Source organism: Vipera ursinii (assembly GCF_947247035.1).
Source record: "Vipera ursinii genome assembly, chromosome: 13".
NCBI lineage: Eukaryota > Metazoa > Chordata > Lepidosauria > Squamata > Viperidae > Vipera > Vipera ursinii.
Window position 1 is genome coordinate 17,103,492 of NC_139526.1, and position 26,840 is coordinate 17,130,331.

Below are 26,840 nucleotides of genomic sequence, written 5' to 3' on the forward strand. Positions count from 1 at the left end.
TCTATTCTATTCTATTCTATTCTATTCTATTCTATTCTATTCCCATTATTCTATTCTATTCTATTATTCTATTCTATTCTATTCTACTCTACTCTACTCTACTCTACTCTACTCTACTCTACTCTACTCTACTCTACTCTACTCTACTCTACTCTATTCTATTCTATTCCATTCCATTCCATTCCATATTCTATTCTATTCTATTCTATTCTATTCTATTCTATTCTATTCTATTCTATTCTATTCTATTCTATTCTATTCTATTCTATTCTATTCTATTCTATTCTATTCCATTCCATTCCATTCCATATTCTATTCTATTCTATTCTATTCTATTCTATTCTATTCTATTCTATTCTATTCTATTCTATTCTATTCTATTCTATTCTATTCTGTTCTATTCTATTCTATTCCATTCCATTCCATATTCTATTCTATTCTATTCTATTCTATTCTATTCTATTCTATTCTATTCTATTCTATTCTATTCTATTCTATACTGTTCTATTCTATTCTATTCTATTCTATTCTATTCTATTCTATTCTATTCTATTCTATTCTATTCTATTCTATTCTATTCTATTCTATTCTATTCCCATTATTCTATTCTATTCTATTCTATTATTCTATTCTATTCTACTCTACTCTACTCTACTCTACTCTACTCTACTCTACTCTACTCTACTCTACTCTATTCTATTCTATTCTATTCTATTCTATTCTATTCTATTCTATTCCAAGCACATTGGTTTCTCAATGGAACCTGGGTCTACTCTGATGATGGTTCCTTTGCGTTCCTATCAGTACTGCTTAAGACCAGTTGCTTATTTTGGGAAGCTGTCCGATTCACACAACACATGTTTGTGGTGGTGCAAAGGGAATCTTCTGAGATCTCCTCCTGTTTCACCCATGCACTCAGAATAAGGCATCGGGTGAGAAGACTTCATCCTGCCCCCCCGCACCCCCCCTTGCACCGTGCAAGTCAGCACATGTGTTTTTCTACCACTGCAGGTAATTTTGGATACAGCAGTCGTTTTTCTTTCCTGTGTAATAGCCCTCCAGAGAGGTTTGAAATGACTAAAAACCGTCTCTATTGTATGGAAAAGATAATCTGCTTTCTGCCTGACTTCTTCTTAATTGTTCTCACTCAGATGAAGCGTGGAAAATAAAAGGAGCGCAAATGGTACAAGCAGTCAATGCAGCTGAAGAAATATGTACAATCCACAACAGGTTTTTAAAAAAAAAAAAAAAATCACTGGGTGTCATTTAGAGTTGTGCCAGTGTGCATTCCTGAAAGCCGTTCTTATTGAGTCTCTTTTATGGATGGAGAAATTCAAACTGGTTTGGTTTATATTGCTGGGATTTGTGTTCTTGGACTCTTTTTTTTCCTGTTGCTGTCGTGGCGTTTGCGTTTTGATCGTGCTTCGGCAGAATCTCTACGGATGCATAGCGGAGGACTGGTTCCCACTGTCTCATATGGGGAAACTGAGGTAGACAAGGAGGGATGGAAGAAGAAATGGCTTAAGGAAGAAAGTGGAGGAAGAGAATTAACCAACAGAAGAGAATTTGGGTAGCTCAGGGTTCAAATCTGGGCTTCTTGGGGCTGTTGTCTGAGCTTGGTGGTTTTCTTGCAGATGTTAACAGGGACCAAACCCCACTCCCTTCTAGCACGGATGGTATTATCTAGTTGGCATAATAATAATAATAATAATAATAATAATAATAATAATAATAATAATAATAATAATGATAATAATAATGATAATAATAATAATAATAATAAAGTTGGAAGGGACCTTGGAGGTCATCTAGTCCAACCCCCTGCTCAGGCAGGAAACCTTATACCATTTCAGGCAAATGGCTGTCCAGTCTCTTCTTAAAAACCTCCAGTGTTGGAGCATTCACCACTTCTGGAGGCAGGTTGTTCCACTGGTTAATTGTTCTAACTGTCAGGAAGTTTCTCCTTAGTTCTAGGTTGCTTCTCTCCTTGACTAGTTTCCATCTGTTGCTTCTTGTCCTGCTTTCAGGTGCTTTGGAGAATAGCTTGACTCCCTCTTCTTTGGGGCAGCCCCTGAGATATTGGAACACTTATAAAATGCCTGAAAGAAAATCACCAAGTTCAGAGAGCACCAACCCCACAGAAGAGAATTACGTCAGAGTCCCTGAAAACCAGCCCAATTTGTAGCAGAAAATGTTCTCTAGGGCTAAAATCCTTAAATCCAATGGTAGACAACCTTGGGTTACTATACTGCGAGGCTGGCAGAGATCCCAGTTGGGGGACACCGGGCCAGGATGAGAAGGTAATTGAAAGCGATGAGTCAAGGACCTGCAATGTCTTTGCCCTTTAAAGGTCCGGAGATGGTCTACAGCCCAAATGCCAGGTTAAAAGTTCTCAATGGGCACAGGAGATGTCAAATTACAAATGACGGCTGGGCCAATCCTTTGAAGGAGGTTCTTCAGAACATGCGGGAGCACACTAGAGGCATCCAACCATGGCAACTTTAAGACCACTGGACATGCTGGCTGGGGACCCTGCGGTACATTCTGCATCTCCTTTTGCTATCATTAAAGCAACCGCATCTGGGAGACCGCAAAGCCAAGTCTCTGTTGATGCATAAACAGGCAGGGACAGCTGGGAACTGCTTTGGCAGCAGCTGTGAGCCAGGAACAATTCAAAAAGAGGTGTGTGGTATGCACTCCTGTGTTTTCTGAAGCTTTATTTCAAAGGATTTACAGAGCCCTATTGAATCCGGGACAGAAGACAATCGACAGTCAGCTTCTAATAGGCTTCTTCATTTTGTATTTCAACCCTGCCTCAAGATGGGAAAAAAAATGAACAAGACGAGGCAACAGCCGGCAATTTCAATTGCAGACTCAAGCTAGGCTTGGCAGGGGAGAGGTAATGCTCTTCAGAAACCCAGGCTGTCTTGGAACAAACTTCAAAAATGCACACGTTATTTGGGATGGTTGACAAAGGAGCCTTCACGAGAAGGTTAGGTATGGTGAGCTGGCAAAAAATGGATACCGTTCCCTCCAAAAATAGACGGCCCATCTAGATTCTAGAAATTATCACATTAGGAGATTTCTCCGTTCTTGTTCCACAAAACACTCCGATTCTTTCATGACCTCGTTGCATTTGTTGCGCCAGTGGAAGAAATTCAGCCAAGGAGCAATGAATTCAGGGCCTTTTCAGTTTCGTGAGAAGGTTTGATAGGGAGAAAAGTAGGCAAATAATACAAGTCTTAATGAGGAAAATCTCACATAAGAAGGAATCTGAGGTCAGAGGACCTGGGCAGAAATGTGGGCTTGTTAGAAGCACATTTTCTGATCGATTCATGAACTGCAATAATAAGACCCAATCATCTTGCAATTTCGTCTTGCAATTTAGCACAACATGCAGCACTTTAGGCAGGTGCAAACACATCTTGCTTGTCAGGGGGGGGGAAACACACACACACACACACACACACACACACACATTCAACTTTTTTACATTGTTGTCACGTACAGAGAGCCATGGTTGCCATGCATGCAAAGTCTGCTGTGTTCATTTGGGCTGAGTGAATATTCAAAATGAACCGGTGAGAGGAGACTTTAACCATGGTTTCCGTTGGGAAAATGTGACCGTCCGAGTCCAAGCCAAGTCCCAAAGTGCCAGGGAGTTTCTAGAAGCCTGACACTCTGACAAATTAGCCATCAATAGACACATAGACATTAACCACATCTATAGACTAAGCCAAAGAGACAATCAACCAGCCCAAAAGGGAACAAAAGGCTCCAGCACCTCTCCAGCAGTGCTCAGCATCCGGATCAGCATAATTAACTCCAAGGTCAACTTCAGACCAACAGTCAAGTAAACAATACTACCCAAAATCAAGAAACTGCCAAAGAGCCAACAGTAACCAGCCCAGTCAAAGAGCCTCTAAGGACAACAACACCAAGATTGGCCAAACCATAAACTGGTGATGTTACCTAGATGATGGTGGAGCAGTGGGCTAAGGCCTCCTTAAGTAACACCGGCTGCCTGCAATTAGTGCAGGTTCAAGTCCCACCAGGCTCAAGGTTGACTCAGCCTTCCATCCTTCCCAGGTAGGTAAAATGAGGACCCAGATTGTTGGGGGCAATTAAGCTGACTTTGTAATAATGCCGCTTGGGGGTGTGTGAAAGCCCTAATAAGCAGGCCTATACATAGAATGAAGGCTACTGCTAAGCTTGTAAGCCGCCCTGAGTCTTCGGAGAAGAGCGGGATATAAATGGAATTAAAATAATAATAATAAAAAAATGATGGCTAGTTTGGGTAAGGAAACATTGGTAAGAAAACAAACAAGTTCACAGAGCACCCAGGACCCCTAAGAGGAGATGATTATTACAGCTTACAGATCATCCTTGACTTGCATCCATTCGTTTAGCAACCATTGGAAGTTGCAAGAGCCCTGATCACATCCAGGCACCTGCACGGAGGGCCCACTTTACAAATTAAGCTGTGAATGTCCCGGAGTTAAGGATTCTCTCTGGCCATGTCAAGAAGCTTTGGAGGGGAAGTGATCTAATTAACCTTAGAAATACATTTTTTTAAAAAAAAAAATAGACCCATCCTGATTAGTAGAGACGACAGTCATGATGAGGACTCCAGCTGGGAAAAAAAAGAAATCCTGTCTCTTTGTTGAATGATGAATGTTAAACAGAGAGAACTATTGGTATTATTATGTAAACTAGCTTTTCCAATGTGTAACTTTATAGTAGCTCATCAAATATTCTATTCAGGCGATTTAGTTTCATTGATTTTGAAAGCCTTTCTGTGTGATGAATCTCAAGCAAAATTAAAACCTTTGGTGAGGAAGACACTCAAATAAAAGACAAACGTCAAAGCTAAGAAAGAGATAAAGGAAGAAGAAGAAGCTTGTCATTGCATCAGTTTTATAAAAGAGAAGGAGTGGCAGAACCTGGGCTGGAGTTAAAAGAGGAATCAGCCTAGAATCCCTACATAAAGGTAAAGGTAAAGGTTCCCCCGCACAGGCGTGCTAGTCGTTTCTGACTCTAGGGGCCGGTGCTCATCTCCGTTTCAAAGCCGAAGAGCCGGTGCTTCTCCGAGGACGTCTCCGTGGTCATGTGGCCGGCATGACTAGACGCCAAAGGCGCACGGAAGGCTGTTACCTTCCCACCATAGCGGTCCCTATTTTTCTACTTGCATTTTTACGTGCTTTCGAACTGCTAGGTTGGCAGAAGCTGGGACATGTAACACTCTGTTATGCAGCACTCGGGATTCGACCCGCCAAACTGCCGACCTTCTGATCGACAAGCTCAGCGTCCTAACCCACTGAGCCACCGCGTCCCTAGAATCCCTACATAGGCACAAACAAAGTCCAACTTTCCTTGAGTTCTGTTGACATTCATCTAACCTCAAGCAGGCATTAACTGTTAGTTGAGAAGACTCTTCTGCCTAAGAATGATTAGCAATAAATCTGTTTTATTTCATGAATGGACCTGATCTTTCACACCTGGCCTTTGCTATCCCAACATCCGACAAGGGAACTTACATTACTTCCATTCGGGCCACCCGTGAATCATTCCCGCCCGAGGAACTGACTTCGCAGGTGTAGTCTCCAATGTCACCTGACCACGTTTGGCCAATGATGAGACTGCCATCTTTCTCAATGGTGATTCGGGAGCTGCTGGATGGATTGATGATCACGGCATCTTTCTTCCAAGTGTACCTGATGGTCACAGTACAACAGTCTCTTTTGTTAAACATGATGAAATTACATGGGAAATGTGCTGAAATTATACATGGGCAATAATCTAAGATGGGTGGACTTCAATTCCCTGAGTTCCCCAGCCCTTCGTGCATGGCTAGCTAGGGAATTCTGGGTGTTGAAGTCCACCCACCTTGAATTTGTCATGTTTGATAAAAAAACTGTGAGAAAGGATGCAACCCTTCTTTATAGACCTCAAACACGAATACCTCGCTTCTTTTTTTTGAGGTTGTGGGGGGGCAAAGTTGAATCTATGATGGGCACAGCAAGTTCTGGAAAAGCAAAGAGTTTTCCCTTCTCAGTTGTGTTTTCTTGGCTTCACTAAAAGTATCCAGAGTTTGAGTTTTGCTCGACAAACTAACAGGAGCCAAAACTCTTCATTTATTTATAGGGGAAGCCCAAGGTTTTCTTTCATTTTTAAAATACATTTCATCGCACTGTGTGATAAACAACTCCTTCCAAACCTAAAGGTACACAGGACAGGTTTCCTCTCCCCCCCCCAAGTTGTTATTAAATATAATAAATAATATACTAAGAATGATCAGAAATACGGTATAAGTAGACGTGGTCTTTCATGGCGCCCACAAAAAGATTAGATAATTTCTGTCATTCCGGAATTCAAGTTTAGTGATTTGTAAAGGGCAAGCTTCTCAAAAACTGAGATTAAAGAATAAAGAGTGTTTATTATGCCTTGCCTTTCAAAGCTGCCGCAAAGGTTTCTTAGGCAACAGGTGAAAAAAACCCCTCCACTCTCCAAAAATAATGTGCAAATGTTAATTATACTTAGCATGAACTTCTTATGCTGGTCTTCGACAGCGATGAAGATTTGATTAGATTAGGATAAAAGATTGCAGGGTGGGTTTGGGGGTGGGGGCGGGGGTGGCTGGTCCTCCCTTTTTCCTCTCTCTGTGTTTTCGTGTCACAATTTGTAGAATAGAATCCCTGCTTTAAACCATTTGTAGCGGCACGTCTACTCAGAATCCTACCAGCGTTTAGGAGAACAAAAAGCTTCTAAGATACTGTTTCTTCTTTATGCAAGTGTAGGTTTCCCCCCCCCCCACCTTCCTTCATTTTTTTTCTTTAGACAAATGGCATCGTTTGATGTTTTCTAAGGGGAATGGAAGCGTTTTAGTTAGATTTGGATATCTCTTTACTCATTCTTGTCTATGATACACAGAAGGAAGTCTTTCGATCCCCTGCTTGTAGAGTTTGGTAGTTTAAACGTTCACTTGATCTGGTGAATCTTTGGCACTTGGTATTTTTTCCTCCGTGGTGGTGGTGGGGGGGGGGCGGGGGAGAGAAATGTGACGCTTCTAAGACGTCCCCCAAACCGATTTGCCAAACCAATTGCCTTAAATTGCTTTGGGTTTCGTTCTCATTAAGGATCCGGCTTTTGTGACAAGCCGGTTTTGTTGATATTGTGTTAACCTTGACAGTAAATCATAGGACTGCTGTATTGAAATCATGAAGTGAAGCACAGCTCATCGTAAATAATGTATACGGTTGCAGCGGGGTGGTGGTGGTGGGAAATATAGAGAACCTGATGTGATTATTGACATAGCTTACCATCTCAAACTGGGATGGCTGGGAAAACCAGGAGGAGGAAACTTGCCCCAGCCAACGCTGATGGCTGGGGCAATTAAGCCGAGATAAATGACATGAACAACCCTAGACACAATCAACCTGATCGGCCCAATTTCTACCACAATCCTCAAGATGCCTCTTGAAAAAGCATCTTTGGGACAACCTGGATGACCGAGAATCTCCATGCAGACAACAAACCTGATCGAAATCCTTGGGTCGTGAGCAGCTTCGCAATGAAGCATTGCTGTTGTCCCCTTAATGACTGTGCTGTCCTCTGGAGGGCGGGCGATAAAAGTGCGATCTGAAAAGGAGATGACCCACAATTCAGGTCAAATTGCCTGTTTCCATCCTGGTTTGGGGTTTTGCCTTGGGAAGGCGGCAAGCCTGGTTACTCATTATTCTACCACTCAGCTCCTGAAAACAGCCTCTGGCTGCAGGTTGTTAGGAAGTGAGTGGTAAAGGTCTCATCCATTGCTAAGCTTTTGGGGTGGGTGTGTGCGTGTGGCTTGTAAAGAGGGTGGGATGACACAAAAATAGGACCGACATGTTAGCCCCGAGACACCATTGCAAAGGGCCAAAGACTTCCTTTTGAGGCTTCAGGGTATGTGCAAAGAGCAACCTCACTGCACAAAGCTCAAGGCCAAAGATACAGCAGTACATTAAAAGGCGCTGTACGTTACGGTGCCAATTTGTGTTATATGCTAAAATTCCACTGGAGATCTTAGGCTCTCCCAGCCTCCCTCTGAACTGATCCGATGCTGGATAACAAGCAGCTGGATGCTGGGTTTAGATTAGGGTCCCATCCCATCAGGAGGAGGCTGAGGTCTGGCCAATGAACAGTGCTTTGGGGTGACCTCCACCTAACTTAGTGATTTTGAGATGCACCTCATTTCTTATCCAGACCTTTACAGTGGGATGTGGCACGCAAGTATTTTTAATACATTAATAACATTCAAAGTTGATATTGCCACAGTATTACTGTCTCCCTTCTACGTATGCCTGGGTTCTCCCACATTAATTTGGCGGCCTTCCTAGCAAAGGATGAACTGTTGCAATCAGTGAGACCTATGAATGCAGAGGCCACCTTAACAGGCTGCCAAAAACATCCTGGCCGCTTCTTTCAGGAGAGATGGTTAAGGTAGCTCTCAACACTGCTTCTAAAAAATCACGATCTTATTACTCAGAGCCCACCCTAGCCTCATGACACCAATGCTTTGTCATTAGATTCCTAATTCATCAGCTACGAGGAGAGCCAATTAAGTCAAGTTGAATAGGAACGATGAAAAAGAGCCAGGTCTTACTCCACACGGTGAGAGAAGCAGAGGCGTTCAGGACACCTTCAGAGTTGACTGCGCAGCAGACGTAGACCCCAGCATCTTCCAGGAAGACAGGGTTGATCTGAAGACCGCCAGACCCAAGGAGACGGAACCTGGGGAGCTGAATGGAGCCACTGGCCAAAATCTGATTGCCTGGAACACAGCAAGTGGAAACAGCCTCAGTCCCCTTGACTTGCAGTGCGAGAAGGCGTTAATGCTATGCTCATTCGTCCTGGCGAGCGACCACAATTTGAGCGGATTCCCAGCAGAATAATAAGCATGTACCCCTTTTCCATGCAATGGCGGGCTTGGGGGCTCCGGAAACTTCACATCTGAACGTGGCACTCATCCCTTCGGTGATGGTGGCATCTGCCGGGGGCCAGGAGAACGTGGGTGCCACATCTGGAATCAAACCCAGGGGTTTCGTTAGAAAGCGGCCAAGAGAGCATTTGGAAAGTTCAGAACATTTGTGGAGTTTCCCCACTGTACCAGAACATCATGATAACCCCAAGCTCCCCTCGCAGGGTGGACACCAAACGCTCACTGTCCCTCTCAGAGGAACGCGGCCACTGGAGCACCAGCGCTTTGAGATCAAGCCAAACAGGGGGCTTTTGAGAAGGATGGATGGATGGATCAAATGAAGCCAGGACTGTTGAGTCTTCTGCAGGATGAAAAGCAATTTCAGTCTGACACCAGTTTGCAGGAATTACATGTCGGCCAAAAGAAGTTTCCATTTGATTCAAAGTATTGCCATCTGCTCCCTTTCATAACATCTCTTTGGCTTTCTCTCAGCCTCTGATGCAGACGTTCAGGGGGAGGGCCTTGTTATCTTTGGCTCAGAAAAGATTTTAGACATAAGAGCACTGTGTGAGATTGGTGGGAGGTCTAACAGAGAGCTAACAGCCTACACACTGGGAAAGTTGAAAAGCAGGGGTCCATCCATCCATCCTCCCAGAAACTTGCCCTTGCTCCCTTACATTCAGGTAACCCTGCCCTGTTCCCTGATCTGCGTGGAAAACAGCCATTATTCTTCGTATTCCCGTTTTTTTTTACCTCAAAGTCTATTTTCTGGTTTCTTTATTACTCCGGAGATTCTAAAGGAACAATGGCGTTAATTTCCCCGACCAATTGCATCGAAAAATCAGGAATAGCTCTGAGAAAGCTCCAGACTCAGCCTGGTTGACCCCCAAATTTTTCATAAACTTCTTTTTTTTTTTTGGAAAATGTATTTTTCTTTGGAAAAACTGACAGTGGTAGAGAAGAGAATCAGCCCACCTTGGGAAGACGAACGCAGTCAGGAAGGAGTAAAATATGGTAACCACAGAATCTATGTGGAATTTAAATGAGGAACTCTTGAGAGGGAACGACCCTCCCCTTTTGCCATTTTACTCCCTTCGTTCACTTTTCCGACAATCTGTCAAATGCTGCTTCCTAAGCTGTCAGGTGTGTGACACTGCTGCTACAGAATATGGTGATCGGGGACGTCTCTCCACCATTCTGTGGAGGACAGAAGTGTTCAACAGTATGGACAATAGCAACACCTTATGTAGCCACCATCGGCTGTATGCTTGAGATGAGAAAATGCAATTGTAAATAAAGGGTGGATTATTGAGGAAAGGCTGGAAGGAGGGGTCTAGAGAGGACCTAGCTTGGAGTCCTTGTGCAGGCACAAATGGTATACGTTTGATATGCCCCAAGATCCAGGAAGCTTAATCTGGTTATTCCCAGAGGAACACAAGCAGTCTGGGGAGATTCTCGTAACACAGGTAATAAGCAATAAAGCTATTGACATAGGCTAGCCCAGAGGTAGGCAACCTTGGCTCTTTTATGACTCGTACAGTAGGAGGTGCTCCAAAGGTAAAGGTAAAGCTTTCCCCGCACATGCATGCTAGTCATTTCCGACTCTAGGGGCCGGTGCTCATCTCCGTTTCAAAGCCGAAGAGCCAGCGCTTGTCCGAGGACGTCTCCGTGGTCATGTGGCCGGCATGACTAGACGCCAAAGGCGCACGGAACGCTGTTACCTTCCCACCGGAGTGGTCCCTATTTTTCTACTTGCATTTTTACGTGCTTTCGAACTGCTAGGTTGGCAGAAGCTGGGACGAGTAACAGGCGCTCACTCTGCTACGCGGCACTCGGGATTCGACCCGCCAAACTGCCGACCTTCTGATCGACAAGCTCAGCGTCCTAACCCACTGAGCCGCCGCGTCCCTTAGGTGCTCCAAAACCTTTCCTTAATTTCCCTGCCCCCTTAAGGGCTGTGTGAAGATCCCAACTTACTGGTGACCTCAAGGTAGGTATGGCTCTCTATCTCGCCAGCCTCATTCCTTGCGAAACATTGAAAGATTCCAGAATCTTCTGGCTGCGCTCTCCGAATCTGAAGAGTCCCGTTGAGTAGCACTGTGTAACGAGGATGAACTTGTTGGCTGATGGGGACAGCGTCCTTATACCAAGCTAGAAGAGGCCGTGGGATGCCTGCGTGAGACCCAACAGAGAGAAAACTTGTTCAGATTTGCACTCTCCCCACACGCGGCTTTATGCTACTCTCAGCCCTACTTTTAACGGAAATACTCTGCTCATTAAAATACAGGTAGTTCTTGACTTACAACGGTTTATTTAATGACCGTTTGCAGTTACAACAGCACTGAAAAAAAGTGACTGATGACTGTTTTTCACAGTTACGACCGTTGCAGCATCCCCCTATGGTCACGTGATCAAAATTCAGACCCTTGACAACTGATTCACATTTATGACGGTCGCAGTGTCCCGGGGGGGTGTCACATGATCCCCTTTTGCGACCTTCTGACAAGCAAAGTCAAGGGGGGGGAGCTAGATTTGCTTAACAAACCCGTCACTAACTTAACAACTACAATGATTCACTTAACAACTCATGGGGCAAAACTCACTTAAGAAATGTTTCACTTAACCATCAAAATGTTGGGCTCCGTTGTGTTCGTAAATCGAGGACTACCTGTAATGGATTTGAGGCCTATTTTAGGGAACCAGGAGGAATTTGCTGAAGGAATCACCATCACTTAATGCTCTGAACTTCCTTCTCATTGTATCTTAAGAACATAAGGTCTCCTCTGTGGACAAACGAGGAATGTGGTAGATACCCAAAATTAGAAATTTATTTATTTATTTATTTTATTACATTTATATACCGCCCTTTCCTGGAGGACTCAGGGCGGTTTACAGGGTAATTAAAAACCAAAAATACAAAAGTTAAAAACCAAGTTTAAAAAAGATTAAATTTATCCCTGTACAAATAAAACCCCAATTAAAATAAATTAATCCTCAGCCTGGGCCAGAGAGCTCGAAGAGCCAGGTCTTCAGGCCCCGGCGGAATGAACGGAGGTCGGGGGCAGTCCTCAGCTCCACTGGCAGCTGGTTCCAGAGGGCAGGCGCCCCCACTGAGAAGGCCCTATCCCTGGGCGTTACCCGCCGGCAATCTCTTACCGGTGGGACCCTGAGAAGACCTTCCCTGTGGGAGCGCACTGGGCGAAGGGCGTTTGATGCCGGCAGCAGGTGTTCCCTCAAATAGCCCGGACCCAGGCCATGTAGGGCTTGACATTATAATTTTAATTGACTGACTTTTACTGCCTTGAATGGAAAATATCAATCCAGCTCAGCTTTTTTTTATCATAAACCTTTTTTTTTGGTCCTCCTCCCCTTTGTGACATCTAGAACAACCGTCTTCATTTCTCTCCCCCAAATATGGATGCTTAAGAAAGCGCAGTACGTATAATTTATCAAGTTGCATCAAATTAAGAAGAAATCAATGCCTTATGAACTCAAAAGTCAATACAGTCGATGTAATTGTACGTAAAAAATTCTGTCCTCCGTTTACTCGTCTTTCTACTCAGAGGGAAGTTGTATGATTTTCCCAAATAATACAGAGACAAATGAGAAAAGAAGGGTTCTGAAAACGAAGAAGGAAATATAGTGGCGATAAAACTATTTCTGTACCAGGATGTAATCAGTTCCTGAAATCGCACTTGAAGCTTCCATTTTGTTAGAATAATAAAGCCATTTATTGTCTTAAAAAATCACCTTCTGTGTGCTGGGTATTTATTTGTGACAAAGTAGATGCACTATTGCACTGGGAAATAAAACGCAATTTAAAGTTCATACCAAAGGCTTATCCACAGAAATTCTGATTGTCAGAATCCTTAGCAGAAGCACAATTTACTTCGTGAAAGTGCTGCAGTCTGAAATTACTACAGACTGAGTCACAAGGAAGCAGATAATGCGAAAATGAAATAGTCATCCAGGACAGGGAAAAAGGATGGAAATAGCTTGAAGCTTGAATAACAATAATTCTTTATATTTTAACGGGAACATAATAGAATTAAATCTAGCATTTGGCTTATTCCTTAAATCCCCTCTGACTTATTAATAATATTAATTCCAAAAAAAAAAAAAATCAGCGGGGAAGCTAATTTTTCAACTGTATCCACAACCGCTGAAATTGCCCTCTTTCCAATGTCTTAGAAATTGAGGGAAGCATCCTGAAAGGAAGGACAAAATACCCACTGATGCTTCGTCTTTGCAAAGGAAGCCTGGGGGCGTTCTCAAACCTTCCCAAAAGATAAGCAAAGTCACTGGGGGGAAGCCAGATTTGCTTAGTGACCGGATGAATCGCTTAACGAATGCCTTGATTTCTTTAACTGCCACGGCAGAAAAGGTCGCCAAATTGGGCACTTAACTCTGGTCCCAATCGTGCTTTTAAGCCGAGAACTACCTGTACATTTTTAAATGAAGTTCTTTGTTCATTGCCCTACTTACCCGTGGCTTGGCATGGAATGCTCACAGTCTTCTGTACTTCTAGCAAAATCCGGTTTTCCGGTTCAGCAGTAAAATGCGGCGGCTCTTACGGAAGACAAACCAGAAGACCACATTAGTCCTTCTCCAATGGGAGAGCTACTCTCCTTGGTTGCAGAAGACCACACTTAGGTACAAGCATAGAGAAGACCCACTCACCTCTGTCGCCCCTATTGGTTCAATATAGTGTTACAAATGGTGTAAGTCTGACTTCTAGTTTTGAGCTCACCGTTTCTTTTCAGCAACGGGCTCGTAAAAAAAAAACACCTCAACAATTATCGGCGGTGAGGAACCTGCCTTTCAGAGCGTATGGAATCACTGCCGATTTATATTTAGAGCGCCGCGCGGCAGATGAACATCCGAGCCGAGGGCCTTCTCATTTTACAAGCACGAATCAGTGAATTTTTCAATTCTCTGCTGAGAAGATTCTTCCATAAAGGTTTTATTTACAGCAATAGATTAGATGAAAGGGCCGGCCTCTGTTTCTGCTCAATAACCCGTGCAGCTTCAGACATAAAACACGAGAGCAGGAATGTAGCAGGGCCTTGTGCATAAGGATCCCATCACGTTTTCCTCACGGTGGGCCATGAAGGTGGGAAATTTAAATTAAGCTACGTCACAACAGCTTTGGACTAACCAAGGCTGGTGCGGCGTTCCTACAGCCCTCCCGAGTCGGTTCTGTCACATGTGAACAAGAACGCCCGCTCTTTGCAATTTTGGCTTGTCTAATAAGAGAAGACTTCGCTTGCTATTTAATTTTTATCTTTGAAAGCAAGCCTGGTAAGGAACGGCAGCATCCTAAATTGATAACACTGACCACTGTCAAATCGAAGGAAGGGATCTGAAGTAAGCATCAAGCCAAATCAAGAAAACACTCAGGGTTAAGTTTAAGGTAAAGGTAAAGGTAAAGGTTCCCCCGCACATGTGTGCTACTCGTTTCCAACTCTAGGGGCCGGTGCTCATCTCCGTTTCAAAACCGAAGAGCCAGCGCTTGTCCGAGGATGTCTCTGTGGTCATGTGGCCGGCATGACTAGATGCCAAAGGCGCACGGAACGCTGTTACCTTCCCACCGTGGTGGTCCCTATTTTTCTACTTGCATTTTTTTACGTGCTTTCGAACTGCTAGGCTGGCAGAAGCTGGGACGAGTAACAGGCGCTCACTCTGTAACGCGGCACTCGAGATTCGACCCACCACACTGCCGACCTTCTGATCGACAGGCTCAGCTCCCTGCTATTTGGACTATAATTGCAACCTTTCTCCTAGTAAAGGGGCTCGTAGGGTTTGTGTTCATACGTGTTTCATTAGAACTAACAACCACGGAGCAACTACTGTACATTCCTTCCCAGTTGACCCTATTGAGGTGCAAACCTTCTTTAATCCATTTTTATCCTGGTTCAGGGTAACCATTCATTTCATCTTTATAGAAAATCTCAACCCACAAAGGAGCCACCACACAAGAGGCTACAAGTCAGGAAGAATCAGGATCACATGTTAAGCTCCAGTTAAGCTGGTTTATTCCTCATGCCTACGCACAGCAATCTCGTCAACTAGTGGTCAGCCCTAAATTGGTGCCAGATCAATGGAATTCGAGAAGAATTGAACTTAGACCCTTCCTCACTTGATTCCGCCCTCGGGCTCTGCTGTCCTTCTTCTTCACTATTTCCTTTATTGGCAACCTTACGAGGTGTCTTCTATGAGTCCCATCTTGAGGTTTAGCCTGCAAAAAATCATCTTTTGGGGCCCTTCTCTTTCTCAACTCCTGGCTTTGTCGAGAGCTGCAAAGGCCAACACAAATTGCTATGGCTACTGCTTGTCATGAAGTGGGCTAAGGGTTCATTAGCAGAAGCCGGCTGAGTTGTTCCATTGACAGCTCAAATCAAGAAAGATCCAGCATTTGTTCTTCATCTTTCTTCAGGCGGTGGACATCTGCCAAAATCTATTCCAGCCACAGCTATGACATTGATAAAAAAATAATAATAATCTTAAAAGAACTGGAAGAAAAGGAGCGATGGCTTCAGCCATTACTGTACTGGCTGTTAGGAAAACAAAGGTGTTTTTTTTAAAAAAAAAAATCTGTGGTGCAGACCATCTTCCGTTCAAAGAAAAGACTCTATTGAAAGTCAGAAGATGGAGAAGAGGTGCAAATGGTGGCAACGCATCTCTGCTAAAAGCAGGGACCCCTTCAAAGACTGCAAGCAGAAAGTGGCTGGGAAAGCACAGGATGCCTCACTGGTGCTCATCTAGTGGCAAATATCTGCAGCTCAGGTGGAGGATGAGGGTGGAGGTTCGTTCTCCGAGGTAACATCTTCAGGGATGTCACTGTCGTGTTTTTCTGCTTATAAGGGCTTTGTGTGGTCAGTAGGTCTTGTGAAGTGGAGGCCACGTCTGATGAGGGTCATGTCAGGTAAGAGTCACATCAGATGAGGGTCTTGCGATGTGTCAGGTGTGGGTCGCATCAAGTGAGGGTCTTGGGATGGGTCAGGTGTGATGGGTCAAGACCCATCACGAGGATCCTCACCTGACGTGACCTCTCCATCACAAGACTTACTGACCACACAAAGCCCTTCTAAGCAGAAGAACAACGACACCGACGCCCCCTAACCTCCGCTGAAGATGTTACCTAGCCTGGTAATGAAATGTTTGGAAACCCACCCACAAGCTCAGGGAATGAACCTCCACCCTCAATTTCAATCCTTTTGAACGGTTTTATTTCTCTTCCTGGTCTAAATATCTTTTCCTCTCCTCTCCATTCAGTTTTATTGCCCCGCTGCTCCCTTGGGCATCCCTTCCCTACACAACTCTCCCATCATCCTGGGGTGGGTTTTTTTTTTTTGCTGTTGTTTTTTGACAGCTTCTACTAAAAATGAGGGGAGAGGAATGTGTGTGTGTGTGTGATTGTTGCATGGGTTTGTGTGTTGCCAAATTTGAGACTGGTGGTTTCTCCCAAGTCTGAATATAGTTGATAGATGTGGATGGGGATTCATTTAATTTTATGAATGGATACCTAATTTTACAGGCAATTAATTTTAATTCGTGGTTATCAATTCAACGGATTTTTTTTTTTGTTCCTACATTTCGGAGCGGCTGTCTTGCTTCTGGCAGAAACAGAGACACGCACACACCTAAGTGTGTCACACACACTATCTCATTACTAGCTTAATAAACCCAAATCACATCCGCATGCAAATCTTGGGGGGAAAACTCAGAATGATCTTACGATCTTTCTTTCCGTACATTTTAGATGTAATGTCCTCCTATTAATTATTAAAAAAAAACCTTGGTGTCTGCTCTCACTGCCTCTTTGCAACAGAGGCGTCAAGAAATTGCATCTCTGAGAAAATTAAACCTGTAGAGTGAAACCAATGTGCTTAGCTGTTTGTACAATTTATAGCTTTTTAATAGTATAAATTTTCAACTATAATAGATTTTCTATGCCTAAGTAGACACTAACATATAGAGATGCATTTACTGTGGACAGGAGGCAAAAAAAAAAACCAAAACACCCCTAGACATTATTGGAAAGTCAAAGGCTTGATTTTCTTTGACCCTGATTTTTCTCATTGTTCTTAGATCTTTTTAACCCACGATGGACTTCCCAGCGTTGTCTCTCACTTTCTCCTTTTGGGTTAACCGCAGATCCGCTTGTCGTAACTGAGCGCCGTGTTATCCCAAAACAGTCTAGCCTGCCTTTTCTTCCACTAGAGAAAAGCAGAATCATAGTCAACTTGTCCTCCTTGCTGTTTCCTTCTCTCCTCCTTCATAGCAATGAGAACTTTGTGATGGCTTGACTTTTAAGCCAATAAATGGAATGACATTTCACCTGTTTCAGATTTGCACCCTCAACTTTTCTAATACCTACCCAGAACTGAACCTTCGTTTTACATCAGGTGTGTCAAACTCAATGTCATTGAGGGCCGCATCAGCATTGCGGTTGCCCTCAGGGGGCCGGGTGGGTATGGCCTGGGTGGGCGTGGCCTACTGGGTGGGCGTGGCTAGAGTGTGTATGGCCTACTGGGTGGGCGTGGCCAGCTCTACATCGTTGGCATCAAGGGTGCCTATGGGGGCCTGGGCAGGAGTGGGACAGATCTGGGGGTCTCTGGCAGAAGGAGGGTCTCTGGGCCAGGGCCAAGGCAGTGGGGGCCGTTCCCTCACTGTTTCCAGGATGGCTTCGTGGGCTGCATGAAACCACTTCGCGGGCCGGATCTGCCCCCCGGGCCTTGTGTTTGACATGTCTGTTTTACATCATCCACATGGCCTTTTGCCCATCAACATCATGCTCATCTTTATTATGAGTCCTGCTTCCAAACTGTAAATTGTATCTGCCTTGTAGAGACATATAATTATCATTGTCTATTGATTTCTGGAACAATTCCTTCAGATTCCAGGGTGAACTGTTTCAAGTATCCCAGCTCGATTATAAACATGACCCCTTAAAGACCTTTCTGAAAACCGTAATGTTTTTATTTTATTTTACTTTTTGGCCGTGCTTAAGTTTTTATCCCAACGAAAGAAAGCCTACGTATGTAGCCTTTCTAGTATTTCCAGACTTGTGATGAAATATACAGTGGACGGTGTTCCCAGTGCAAATAACGTTTAGCCATTTTAGCCATGGATTTGATTCTAAACTAGTTCAAGAAATGTTTTGTTGCTCAAGCCAAAACTTGCAGTGTGGTGTGCCTTACTTGTGTCCCCAGCATATGTTTTACGTGCCCAAATGGACAAGTATAATTAAGTTTTTATGTGCTACTAAAACAGGGCTTAATAATGCAGCCTTGTACGAGAAACACCTCCAGGATAGCTTAGAAAGAATTATCCCTTTTATATGAGCACTCTCGTTTTTTAAATTTGGGTCTATTTTCCTCCAGAGTCTGTTCCCTTGCCAATTAAAACCTTGCAGGGATTCTGTTTTAAATTTTTCATGAATTATTCCAGAGTCTGTTGTGGCACAAATGCATAGACATAAAAATGTAACAGGCCAAGCTGGATAAAGATTAAAATGAGAAGGACTTCGGGTGTCAAAGGGGCAAGAAAAGGGAATTGTTCGCTAGTGTTTTGCCTGGCTTGTCTTCTGACTTTTTAACACTCTGGCCTCTGTTCGTAATTTTGTTCATCAAGCAGCCCTCTGAAAACCCGAGATTAGGAATAAAGCAGGGCACACAAAGAAACAGAAGCTGCTAATCAAAGCTCTTGCAACTTTTCAGATCTTTTACCTCTGCTTGTTTCTTTGTTTGTTTTATATTAGCCGAACGCCACTTAAGGGCTAACCGCAGCCGAAGAAACATTGCTTGCAACACTGCAAGAGGCAGGCTCTGACAGCCCAGCAAAAAAAATATTTTTTTTTAAAGGAGTTACTATAAAACTGCAGGGTGGCGGGGTGGCGAGGGTGGAATAAACTGATCTTAATCCGAATCATAAATAACAGAAATGGGTTCTTGTTCTTGGAAAGAAAGGAGAGGCAATAATTTGAAAAAGTGAAAGGAAGGGAGAAATGGAAGGATGAGGATGGAACTTAAAACCAACCTTGATGTATTGTATATTATAAAGCAGGAAACAGAAGATGGGGCTGCAACACCCTCTAGTACAGATGATATAGGGACTGTCTGAGATGGCGTAGGTTCTCCTGCTTGGGTTGGACTAGAAGACCTCCGAGGTCCCTTCCAGCTTCTATTCTGATTCAGACTCTAAATCTTGGATACACAAAGGGCTGAGGTTCATGGCAACCTACGAAGGCGGGTGTTCTTAGGGCATAAGGAGAAAGTCCCTGAACATCTCCCAGGAAAGAGAAGCTTCACAAGTGTCTTAGCAGTTAGACTCGTTCTAGTTTGACAATCACAACTGAAGATTTTGAATGGCTTCTGTTCGTGAGGAACAGCGTTGTGCCAGAGCTCTCTTAAGACCTGGCTCTGTTCCCAGGTCTTGGATTAGGGTGTCTGTGGAACTATATATACATATATATATATATATATATATATATATATATATATATATATATACATATTTGTTTTCTGAGGTTTTCGCGGGTGTCTGTATGTAGATCTTTGGTCATTTGGGTTTTTTCCCACGTAGAATTGGAGGTATCAGGGCGACGTTTCGACAAAATCTCATCCGTCATCCTCAGGCTGGTGGCTTCAGCTTCATTCTTCTGGGAGAAGTGTGTGGTAGTGGCTGTTTTTTCTTCTTTTTTAAACTGACGGAGCCGAACAAAAGCAGCACAACTCACCAGTTCAGGTCTAAGGCTGGCAGCTGAGACCAGCCCATCCACTCAAAACACATCCCCACCCAATCAGAACACAGCCCCCATTCAAAACACACTCCCACCCAATCAGAACACAGCTAACCCCCCACCCAATCAGAGCACACCTCCACCCACAGACCACACCCCCTCTGGCAGTTTAAAAAAGAAGAAAAAACAGCCACTACCACACACTTCTCCCAGAAGAACGAAGCTGAAGCCACCAGCCTGAGGATGACGGATGAGATTTCATCGAAACGTCGCCCTGATACCTCCAATTCTACGTGGGGAAAAACCCGAATGACCAAAGATCTACACATATACATATACATATACATATACATATACATATACATATACATATACATATACATATACATATACATATACATATACACTGTGTGTGTGTGTATGTATGTGTTTATGTGTGCATGTGTGTGTGTGTGTGTATATATATATATACATACTGCATTTTTCATTTTCATGTTACTTACGCAGTTTTGTCTGGGAGGGCATGTTCGCTTTTAAATTAGGTATTTGTGTAAATAATGTCAGCCATTTTGGAGTCAGCTGGCCTTGAAATCCAATAAGCAAACAAACAATTTCTACAAGGAAGAACATGTCCTATTCATCTCCTTAATATCAGAAGACTGCCTTACACTCCCTCCTTTGTTTTATCCTCTGTGGAGAAGTTTGACGGGCGAGTCAACGACGTATTAAAATAACTATTATCAACTGGCTATTACCCTTCGGTTTAAGATGCTTAATATGAAAAAAGAAAAAGAAAAGAAAGCAGCATTACCCAGGATAGACAGGAAGGTGTCAGCTCTTTTAGGCTCGCCGGGGCTGTCGTTCATTTGTGCCTCACAGACATACATCCCCATGTCGGCTGAAGTTGGGTTTGCGATAGCTAGACGTCTGCCCAGACTGCCGACCCCATTGAGGATTTTCCCATTCCTCTTCCAGGTGATACTTAATTTCTCAATGGGGCTAGGAGGGGGAGAGAAAAAAACAAAACACATGTGTCCGTTATTGCTCTGATGTAAGTTATGACGTTAGCCTCCTGCCGCTAAGGAAGAACCACCAGTGTGCAGAGAAGGAGTTGCTTAGAAAGAAGCTCAGAAGCAGCTCTCAGATCTTCTGCAAAAGTATCCAGCAAAAAGAAAAGGAAAGGTGGGGAGGGAGGGGAATAGCCTTTCATAAGAAGATGTCCTCCAGAGCGATGGGCCCTTCAAAACCCATAACCCCCCAGCCTGGTAGAACCACGCTACTTGAGAAGCACGACAGCTGATATCCAAGATATTGTAAAGGATATCAGAATGGAGGAGAGAGCAACAGAGTCAGAGTCCAAGACCTTTGCTCCTTGACCTATTACCCTTCCAGGTACAGAAGATAATGGGACAGTTGAGCATTGCTCTAATACTGGTATTGGAAGGGGGATCATCCCAGTAGTAAGGGGAGAAGGCTAGATGAGGGCATGCAGAACCGGCTGTATCTCCTCTCCTCCCCAGGAGACAAGAATGATATAGTGCAGGGGTCTCCAACCTTGTCAACTTTAAGGCCGGTGGACTTCGACTCCCAGAAGTTCCCAGCTGTGCTGGCTTTGGAATTCTGGGAGCTTTAAATCTGTAAGGTCTTAAAAGTTGCCAAGGCTGGACACGCCTGATCGAGCGTCTCAGTAAACAAATACAGAGAAAGTTCAAACATTCGCTGAAGTCTCTGAACATCTGCTGTTCTTTCATTTTGTCCACCAGTAGGGCAGGCTCAACTGACGTCCAACGGCCACCTTTAATTAGAATGGTAATTTTACTTCTTCATGCTAATGGTTTGTTTCGCCTAAGGGAAGGACGGTAAAAAATAAATGCGGCTCACGGGGTGCGTCCGTATCAAGAAATACGTCCATTATAATTCAATTATAAATAATTGAAATAATTGAAATCTCTGCTTTCATAGGAAAAAGGAACCGGGCCCCGGCCTCGAAGCATTCCAGATTTTCTTCCGGCCTGCATCTTTTGCCTCTTTTTATCAAGGCCAGATATACAACAAGTTGCTCAGAAGGAAAGCGTGCGAGTTCCCAATTTTCATTAAGCCCTATTTTGGGTACAAGAGTTGCCCAGCAGTCAATACCTCGATTTCCTCTTTTCCAAACATTTATTTTTTGCCCAGAATGTGGAAGAAAATGAGGTCATTATTGATTTTAAAAATTGCTGGCACTCTGGACAATTATCCCAAATGGTGGCCCAGATGAGGTAAATCTGTGGTGTTTTACAGTAGTTCTATACAAATAATTTAATCTAATTATTTTCCTTTCCTCCTCGTTGCTGCTAGGGAAAAATGGACACCACTCAAGCACATATATACATACATAAAAGGTAAAAGGTAAAGGTTCCCCCGCACATGCGTGCTAGTCGTTTTCCGACTCTAGGGGCCGGTGCCCATCTCCGTTTCAAAGCCGAAGAGCCAGCGCTTGTCCGAGGACGTCTCCGTGGTCATGTGGCCGGCATGACTAGACGCCAAAGGCGCACGGAACGCTGTTACCTTCCCACCGGAGTGGTCCCTATTTTTCTACTTGCATTTTTTACGTGCTTTCGAACTGCTAGGTTGGCAGAAGCTGGGACGAGTAACAGGCGCTCACTCTGCTATGCGGCATTCGGGATTCAACCCGCCAAACTGCCAACCTTCTGATCGACAAGCTCAGCATCCTAACCCACTGAGCCACCGCATCCCTACATACATACATACATGCATTTTTTAAATCTGGGTGCGCCAAAAGGACACATATTTGGGTAAGGTTGCAAAAGACAAAGTTGGCTGCAAAGCTGAATAAAGAAAGTTGTACGAAGTGATGAATACAGATCTTCCAAATGGTTTGTCTTAGAATTGAGTGAGAGAGGCTGGCTGAAGGTCACCCAAGGAAGGACTCAAACTCGCCGTTTCCCAGCTTCTAGCTTGTTGCGTTAACCACCCCAACCAATCGGCTCTCCTGTTGGGGGTTGGGTTCACCTTACCTGCCATTGGCCAGACACTCCAGGATGGCTTCCTTGCTCCCAGGGGTTGCACTTGAGTTCTGTGGAGGGATTACGATCGTGGGGGTCACGGTGTTGGTTGAGGCGCCAGCACCTGTAAAGGGGAGGAGGAAGACCGGCAAGGAGTTAAATGCCAATCAAGGAGAAGCTCAGGGTTGAAATGAGGGGTCCTTGATGTCCTCTGGGCTTGTTTTCTTGCAGATTTCATTAGCCAGACTAGGTAACAACAGCGCGGATGATGTTATCTAGTTGGATAATGAAATGTCTGCAAGAAAACAACCAAGCTCAGAGAGCACCAAGGACCCCATATATGTCTGTCTGTCTGTCTGTCTGTCTGTCTGTCTGTCTGTCTGTCTCTCTCTCTCTCTCTCTCTTCATCCATCCATCCAGCTGTAAACAACAGTCTAGGTTCAATGCCACCAACACTGGTGGGGCAGGGAACTGTATATAAACAGTGAACAAGCCCCACACTCACTCGCTCTGACGATGTTACCTAGTTGGGTAATGAAATGTCTGCAAGAAAACAACCAAGTTCAGAGACCACCAAGGACCCCACGGTTATCATCCTCCCCCTTCTCCACTCCACAAACCCCAGTCCCTTCTAGCACTGATGAAGTTACCTAGTTGGGTCATGAAACATCTGCAAGAAAACCACCAAGCTCAGACAGCCCCAAAGACCACACAGTCCTCCTCCTCCTCCTCTCTGTAAATACTCACTCCCTTCTAGCACTGATGATGTTACCTAGTCGGGTCATGAAACATTTGCAAGAAAACCACCAAGCTAAGAGGGCAACAAGGACCCCATAGTCTTCCTCCTCTTCCTCTTCCTCTTCCACTCCGCAAACCCCACTCCCTTCTACCGACGGCACTGAGGATGTTACCTAGTCGGGTCATGAAATGTCTGCAGCAAATAACCAAACTCAGAGAACACCAAGAGCAACCCAGGACTTAAAGATTCACCCAGACCATCAACTGCTAAGCTTGTAAGCCGCCCTGAGTCTTCGGAGAAGGGCGGGATATAAATGGAATTAAAATAATAAAAAAAAATCTGTATTGAACACAAGAGGTTGGTGGGTGGTGGGAGGCATCTCTACTGTTCTCTGCTCCCAATTAGGGCTGGCAGGGCTCCAGGCCATTCCATTGTAGATACCCATAATGTACATTGTACTTGAAGTTTCCTGTCACTGGAAGCAAAGCAAATTCTTTTTTTTTTGTTTGTTTTTCTCCCCGCTACCAAGCACTTCTATTTTTATCAACCACTTGCTGACTTATATTTTTAGGATCTTTTCATGTTTCGTTTAATCTTACGAGTTCTGCGCGATCTCAAAAGAGGCTTTCAGGGTCCAAGCAGGGTTCTTTAAAAAAAAAGAAAAAAAAGGAAAAAAACCTATTTTTTTACGTACACTGGTGAACAAGAATGAAATTAACAAAGCAGCAGATCACAACAATTTCAATCCTCTTTCCTTATCGGAAAAGTAAAGTAGCTCAAATCGGCTTCTCTTTTGTGAATCGACAAACTGTAAATAATTTGGCTTATGCAATCCTCAGACACTTCAGAAAAAAAAAGATGGCAGAAGGGGGGAGGGGTTTAAAAAAAAAATCCTGCCAACTTCGCCGTGTCTCTTTTCAAAAATTTCAGTGCGTGTATTTAATAAGTAAATTAAAATACCAATATGTTATTGCTTTGCTTCGAGCTATTCATTTGGGGAAAACACAGTATTATTTCCCTACATGAACAAGAGAATAATAACAGATTGCTAAAAATAAAAACTGCAACAAAAGAGTTGCAAAGGGAAGGAAAATTAAACCATGTCTAAACCAATGCAAATCCAGACCGGCTCATCAAACACTATACATTAAGGCAGCTTAGCATTATAAAACCCCAAATTATAAGTTAATGCAATTTAGAAGTAGCAACTGAAATATTTCAAACCGTTCCATCACGAGCGCAGACATCTGTTGTAATGAAGCAGAGGGCGGGGAAAAAAAACTTTATGGCAAATTTGATTCCTTTGTATCTTGAGTGGAACGATACTGTAATTTGGGATACACACGGGGGTGGGGTGGGGTGGGGATTTTCAAAAAAACATTGCCGCAAATACTACGGAACTGGAACTGTTGTTAATCTCCCCAATTCTGAACTGTTCACAGAGCTGAGAAGCCAACATCCAGATGTAACCGGTAATTCTGTAAAGGTAAAGGTAAAGGTTCCCCCGCACTTGCGTGCTAGTCGTTTCCGACTCTAGGGGCCGGTGCTCATCTCCGTTTCAAAGCCGAAGAGCCAGCGCTTGTCCGAGGACGTCTCCGTGGTCATGTGGCCGGCATGACTAGACGCAAAAGGCACACAGAACGCTGTTACCTTCCCACCGTAGTGGTCCCTATTTTTCTACTTGCATTTTCACGTGCTTTCAAACAGCTAGGTGGGCAGAAGCTGGGACGAGTAACAGGTGCTCACTCTACTACGCGGCACTCGGGGTTCGACCCGCCAAACTGCCGACCTTCTGATCGACGAGCTCAGCGTCCTAACCCACTGAGCCACCGCGTCCCTGGCAGTGATTCTGTACCCAGTCATAAATCCCCCAGCTGAGCCCACATAACTGTAAATGCCAAACTTCGTATTCCTGAGAAGTACATGCGCATGAGATATATGCACCCACCCTAAGCCTTGAGCGTGTGACGCTGGGTCACTTTCCGATTTCAGGCCTCAAAATATTCCCAGAAATGAGCAACCTGTGGCTTAGCTACAGTGACCCTGCGGCCAGTTTGAGTGGCTTCAGACTATTGGCCTAAGGTGGACGTGCTTGTTATGTGAAGATCCACGAAAGAGAGAAGGATTAGGGGTCCTCGGCGCTCTCTGAGCTTGCTTGTTTTCTTGCCGACGTTTGACGACCCAAACTCGGTAACTTCATCAGTGCTAGAGAAGGACTGTGAGGATTGGAAAGAAGGATCCCATCCAAAGCAATGCAGACACTTTCAAGAGGGTTGGTGTGATTGCCTTCTGTTGTTGAATTCTCACCACGCAGAGAAGATGGGGGGGCAAGAGAAGAGGCAGTTCCCGATGCAGAGTATGGTTAATCCATGGAACAGTTTGCCTGCTAGAATCGTGGGTGCTCTATCCCTGGTTATTCTCCAGAAAAGTTCGGACAACTATTTGTCCAAGATGGAATAAGGACTTCTGCCTAAGGAAGGGGGTCAGACTAGAAGACCTCCAAGGTCCCTTCCAGTCCTTGGATTCTATGATGAGACTGAAAGAGGATACCCAAGGTAGGCCTCAGGATAGATTAACATTGGTTTCTGAACAACGGCAATCCTGCCAGAGTAACTGAAATTGAAAAGGCAGCAGCATTATTAAGGACTAAAGGAAAGCGTGATGTTTCCATTCCATTTCAAATGGACCAATATTCTTATGCATATTCATGGAGCGCCATACTTATCCCCAAGAAAACATGAATGGTTTAAGGGCGTGGCTTATTCCTTTTTACGGGGCATCTGCTTTTATGATCGATTTCCCGCAATTTATACCCGCTTTATACCCATAGGACTGAATACAGAAGGACCTCGTTTCTAGAACTGGGACAGAACTAACAAGAAAATATTGAAAGTGTGGACTCTTTCCAACTTCAATGCCCAGGTTCTAACGTAGCATTATATTCTTTTTTCTTCTAAGTGGGGGAATGGTTAGAACGGAGTAAAATGAGGAGAGGCCAAGAAAGACAGTTTTAATTCGGCAATGCATTCACCTCTATCTCTCATTCCCAAGCGTTGTTTCTCTTTCTCTTTTTTCTTTTTTTCACTTCTTCCACCACTTCAAAAGGAAGCAAAGAACCAATGAGGACCTGGGCTGACTTCTACCCATTCATGCTTCGAGAATCTCTTTGTGCCTAAACAGATGAGTAGAGGAGTCGGAATGACAGCAGTGAAGTGGATACAGGCCAGGCTTCATTAGCTACTTACTACTAATTGCAAGGAGAACAACAGTGTCCAGCATCAATGCTTATTTCATTTCCATTCATCTTATGTACTAGAAGCACCCCATTAGCAAAATTAGTCATCTGTTAATGGTTTCCGAACTTGTAGAGTTAAGATGAGACTGATAAGGACTTAATAT

The 26,840-nt window shown here is 44.0% G+C and overlaps 1 protein-coding gene and 1 long non-coding RNA gene across 3 annotated transcripts in view; both read right to left on the reverse strand.

The window, feature by feature from the left end:
* The window catches only part of LOC310646477, a 417,476-nt gene that overhangs the window by 136,191 nt on the left and 254,445 nt on the right, over positions 1-26,840 (reverse strand). The gene's annotated exons all lie outside the window — the stretch shown is intronic.
* SDK1 (sidekick cell adhesion molecule 1) overlaps positions 1-26,840 on the reverse strand; it is a 331,319-nt gene that overhangs the window by 119,644 nt on the left and 184,835 nt on the right. For both annotated transcript variants that reach the window (XM_083372962.1, XM_083372961.1), the window contains exons 6-13: positions 22,715-22,826; positions 20,509-20,696; positions 13,439-13,522; positions 10,931-11,125; positions 8,939-9,055; positions 8,639-8,806; positions 7,536-7,638; positions 5,538-5,714 (exon numbers count right to left, since the gene is read on the reverse strand). In XM_083372962.1, coding sequence (XP_083229088.1) covers positions 5,538-5,714; positions 7,536-7,638; positions 8,639-8,806; positions 8,939-9,055; positions 10,931-11,125; positions 13,439-13,522; positions 20,509-20,696; positions 22,715-22,826 — 1,144 coding nt within the window. The remainder of the gene's footprint in view (positions 1-5,537; positions 5,715-7,535; positions 7,639-8,638; positions 8,807-8,938; positions 9,056-10,930; positions 11,126-13,438; positions 13,523-20,508; positions 20,697-22,714; positions 22,827-26,840) is intronic.